The sequence below is a fragment of the Condylura cristata genome, unplaced genomic scaffold (assembly GCF_000260355.1).
Source record: "Condylura cristata isolate star-nosed mole 26May11 unplaced genomic scaffold, ConCri1.0 scaffold00025, whole genome shotgun sequence".
NCBI lineage: Eukaryota > Metazoa > Chordata > Mammalia > Eulipotyphla > Talpidae > Condylura > Condylura cristata.
In genome coordinates this window covers 17,235,315-17,239,987 of record NW_004567126.1, presented here as the reverse complement: position 1 = coordinate 17,239,987, position 4,673 = coordinate 17,235,315, and the positions used below count along the sequence as shown (strand labels likewise).

Sequence of the window (4,673 nt, the reverse complement as noted above, 5' to 3'; positions counted from 1 at the left end):
TTTCCACCTTCTCTAAATCTCCTCGTCACCTGACTGGAAAGAACATTAGGGAAGCCCGAGAGAGGGCAGAAAACAGAGTGCTTGCCACTAAAGCTGATCTTGTGTCCAGGGCTGTGGGCCGACGTCACAGTGGTTCTTTGTGCAGTGTGGTGTGGAGAAATGGAAGGGCAGCAATAACTGGGCACCAGGATTAATGGGACTTGTGTGAGCCCGGGACTGGCTCGCCAGTCAGGCTGCAGTCTGAAAGCAGCTAGTAAACTCGGGTATTCTGGACAGCAGCGGACAGTGTCAGGAGGGTGGTCAGGGGGCCTGGGCCCAACTCCTGGTCACCGGGGGCTTTGTCTTCAGGCAGAGCTCCCCGGCCCCTCGTGGGGCTCTAAGGCCCCTCCGCTTCTGAGACACCACAATAGGGCAGAGACCCTGGCAAGCTTTGCAACCAGGTCCCGTCCCTTCTTACTTCTTCTCTTTGCATGCCAGCATGTCTCCTTCCCCGCTCCGTGTCCTTCCTTTCCTCTTATTTGATTTTGGCCATCCTTGGGCCAAGGACTACTAAATTAGATACTGTCCAAATTTCTTGGCTAACACTTTTCTAAGAACAGCAAGAGGTGTGCTTTAGAGCCCAGCCCCGGCAGACACACTGTCAGCTTATATGTGTTGCATACTCCTCCCAGGTCCCATCAAAGTAGCATTATTTAATCTCCCTTTGATGGATGAAAACCCAGAGGTTGAAATTTGCAAGCACTAACTGTATCTTATTTCATCTGCAACTTTCAGTTTCGTTATCAGCACCTGATGCCTTAAAAATTATAACAGAAAATGACCATGTTCTTCTGTTTTGGAAAAGTCTCGCTCTGAAGGAAAAGCATTTTAATGAAAGCAGGGTAAGTTCCTCCCTCGTTCTCAAGGACTCTGGAAATGCTGTTTTCGAGATGAGCTCTCTAGCATGTAGCATGCTGGCATAGATAAAGAAACAAGAAAGAATAGGGGGCAAGGAAGTGAACTTTTCTGTGGGATGGCTAATTAGGGAAATGTTTATACAGTCCACTAAGACGAGATCTCTGCACTAAGCACTTTTCATTTTCTGAACTTGGCTTCCCTGGTGGACGGGGAAAAGCGCTGCAGGCTGCCTGTGCCTCCTGGACCAGGCTGGGCCTGAGCTGTGGAGAAATTCCAGGGAGCATGAAGTACTTGAAGACAGTCTGTTGACCTGTGAAAAACAACTTTTTGTTTTGTTTCATTCCTCGCAGATAGTTACTGTATTCACAGTAGGCAATTGGAGAGGACAGGGACCTGGGAATAGTTGCCACTCCAGGGGGCTGCGTTGACCCCCCTCATCAGCAAATCGAATGAGCTAAGTAGAGTTGTACATCTCCTGCGTCTACCTCAAGGAATCTGCAGAGACACTTTGGGTCCCACATAGTCTGTGTAATGTCAGAAAAGGCTCACCACTCTGCCATGTAAATGGTTAATAAACTTAAATACCAGAAAGTGTTCAAATCAATTCAAAAAGAGAGAGTTTAATTTGAAGACAGTACAGTTCAACTTAAGAACATGACACAGAAGACAGGTTTGACCTCTCTAGTAACGTAAACAACAGAGATGTGACACTCAGCTGGCCACCATACTGGGGAGTCTGTTACAGCCCGAGTGATTGTGCGTGAGACTAGTCTGTGAGTGTGAATGTTCAACCTTCTGGAAGGCACTTTGATGATAGTTATCAAAAACCAAATGTTCGCCCTCTCTGGCCCAGCAGTTCCTGTGGGATTTGACTTCAAGGAAACAATGTGCATAGGGAACTTCCACGCGAGGCCCTCAGGGCAGCACTGTCAGTCGTAAGCAGAGGACTGACCTTGTGGCCAGTAGTCGAGGACTAGTGAAACCAGCGATGGATGGTTGATGTTTGTGTGACCTCAGTTTTTTTCTTTAAACTTCTCTGTATTTTGCAAATGGGCAACACCAAATCTGTATTCGATGAAAAACAGTAAGTGCGAGTTTAGTGAGGAGAACGCGAGGCTGGTGTTCCAGGCAGCTGGTAGTGGGAGCCCCAGTTCGAGGCAGTGTCCTCAGGTGCCTCTGCGTGGCAGTGAAGTCAGTGTTCCGGTCCCAGTGGAGGGTTTGACATAAGCATTGCACGTCTCCCTCTCTTCCTCTAAGTGAGTTTAGAGAACGGTCAGGTCACAGAAATGGGCACCAAGAGACCACGAGTATGTCCTGATGCTTGGTGTAAGGGTAGTGGCGTGGGGTAAGGCCACGAGGGGTGCATGTTGGTAACGTGACTACTTGAACGCTTGGATCGGGCAGTTGTCTGTCTGTCCGGCTCCCACTCAGCATGCTGGGCCAGAGCTCTCCCGAGAGACGTCTCCAGCATAGGCCTCTGCGTCATACTCGCCTCTAGTGACGAGGGCTGGAGCCTGTGGGAGTACTTCTGGCTTCAGGGTCAGGCTGGGCTGGGACGAAGCTAGAAATGGAGGAGATAGGAAGTGAGCTGTGGGCAGACTGTGGAATTCCTGCACATGGTTCTAAAGAGACATATCCTGTCTTTTCTAATGCAAGGTCCATTTTCTTAACCCTTTGCCCGAATCCATCACAATCGGGCTTTATTATTTAGTAAATAAACCTAGTCAAATCCCACTACAGTGAACTGTTGTTAATTTGTCTTGATTCTTTGTGGCCTTTAATATTGTTTGAGTGGCCTGCTGTCCGGAGCTTTGACTTTGGGTGAAAAGAGCTGTTAAAGTGACTTTTGTGAGGGCTATCCTTCATAGTGCCACTGTGTATAGTGTACCGGGGTGTGGTAGCTATTTGAGACATTTAGGATGAAAAAAACTCCCCCCCTTTTAAATCTAGTATGGTCAGGTAAAAACTAGAAAGAAACCCCAAATGCTTAGCAGCCATCAGGCCCGCATTAAGGAGCTCGCGTCAAGGTGGAGCCACTACCAGAAGCCGGCAGTTCTCTGTGTGACCGCCTGGGCCACCTCTGTGTTTATTTGCAGGGTTATGAGATCCACATGTTCGACAGCGCCATGAACATCACCGTTTACCTTGGGAATACTACTGATAATTTCTTTAAAATCTCCAACCTGAAACTGGGCCATAATTATACCTTCACTGTCCAAGCCAGATGCCTTTTTGGCAGCCAGATTTGTGGGGAGCCCGCTGTGCTGCTGTATGATGATCTGGGGCCCGGTAAGTCGTCGTTGCTGCCTGCTGCCCAGCTTGGTTCTGGGGAAACAGGCCAAGCGTAGCAAAAGGGGTGATGAACATGTGTCTTTCCAAATGCATTTAAAACAGTCTTTCAGTTCAGAAGAAAGTCATGTGTGTGCCAGTTGAAACTGATGGTGATTTACTGACGTGTCTATGAAACCAGGCCCTGCGTGAGGAGCTGGAATGATCAGCTGACCCCATTCTGTATATAGGGTGCAAAAAACAAAGTTAACAGGCTTGTTTAAAGGGGGAGATTCTCTTCAGGGAGCACTAGGTAAAGAAGAGTTTTGTCATTTGTTTTCGTAGGACTTTTCAAAACCTCCAAAGCAATATTCCTACGATTCTTCAAATCAGCCTTTGTCCTGACTATCTCCCAACATCTTCAGTGACCACCTCAGCTCAGGGCTGAGTGCAGCCTCGGAGCTCTGTTGTTCACACAGAAATTCTGCCTGGGGTGGTAGCAGCTTAGCCAGGATTCCAGCAGAGGTTGCTCCTTCTGGTCTTTGTCGTTCCTTTGACTCCTTGCCAGACACTCACCAGGGCCCATGCCAGTCTTGGGCTAGGTTGTTCCTTCTGTCACTTCCCGGACTGTGTTCCAGAGAAGACTTTGCCCTGCTGTTTCCCTTAAAGAGGGAGGCACTGCAGGCCACATCCCTTTGGAGAATTATAACACTGTAGAGGCTCTGAGAAGATCCTGCTGGAAACAGGCAGTAAGCTTGGTCACCTGTTGGTTCCTGATGAGTCTCCTTTTTTATGGAAGATCCACTAGCGACCTGTGAAATGGGCTTTAGGTAAACTCAGGACACTTGCCAGCTGCCTCAACAAAACTGGGATTCTCAGAACTCTCGGTTCCTAGGTGTTCAGCACCCTCCCCAACCCCCACACCCGTTTTACTGGGGTGGGGTGGGCTAGCTTCTTCTGAACTGCTGCAGCCGGGAGCAATCCCTGAACTTACCATGTCACTGTGGGCTCAACTGGGCACATGGGAAGTCTTGCTTGAATCTTTTCTGTAATGAAAGAAGTTTAAAGGAAGAGTGAATATTTTGTTGTTAGATTTGACTTGGTCTAGAGAGCAGTCACTTCCTGCCATCATTATGAGATGAGTCCTGTCAGGAGACTTCCCTGGGAAGCTACGGAGCTTTCTCTTCGAGGCAGTGCTCTGGCCTGTGCCGCCTTGTCCCGTGCCAGAGAACAACCTCAAATCTAACACGGGTGCTCACTTGAGACCTAGGCTTTAAAAAGTCCACTTTGCTTCCCAGGTAACACTGACTCCCGAGTTCCCTCCTCCTGCCTCAGGCGCTGATTTATCCCTTTCTCTTCTGTAAACAGCCTACTGCATTCAGGGAGCACTTTCAGGGAGACCAGCTGTAACCTAAGTGGAGGTGGCTTTGCCTGAGTGCTCTGGTAGAACAAATCTGTCCATACATCATCGCCACACCAGCATTTAAGTCATTGCTAGGTGACAACCC

General features: G+C 48.7%; 1 protein-coding gene across 1 annotated transcript in view; it reads left to right on the top strand.

Moving 5' to 3' along the window:
* Positions 1 to 4,673, top strand: part of SORL1 (sortilin-related receptor, L(DLR class) A repeats containing) — a 138,538-nt gene that overhangs the window by 131,629 nt on the left and 2,236 nt on the right. Inside the window, exons 45-46 of the mRNA XM_004689165.2 lie at positions 775 to 881; positions 2,994 to 3,186. Coding sequence (XP_004689222.2) covers positions 775 to 881; positions 2,994 to 3,186 — 300 coding nt within the window. The remainder of the gene's footprint in view (positions 1 to 774; positions 882 to 2,993; positions 3,187 to 4,673) is intronic.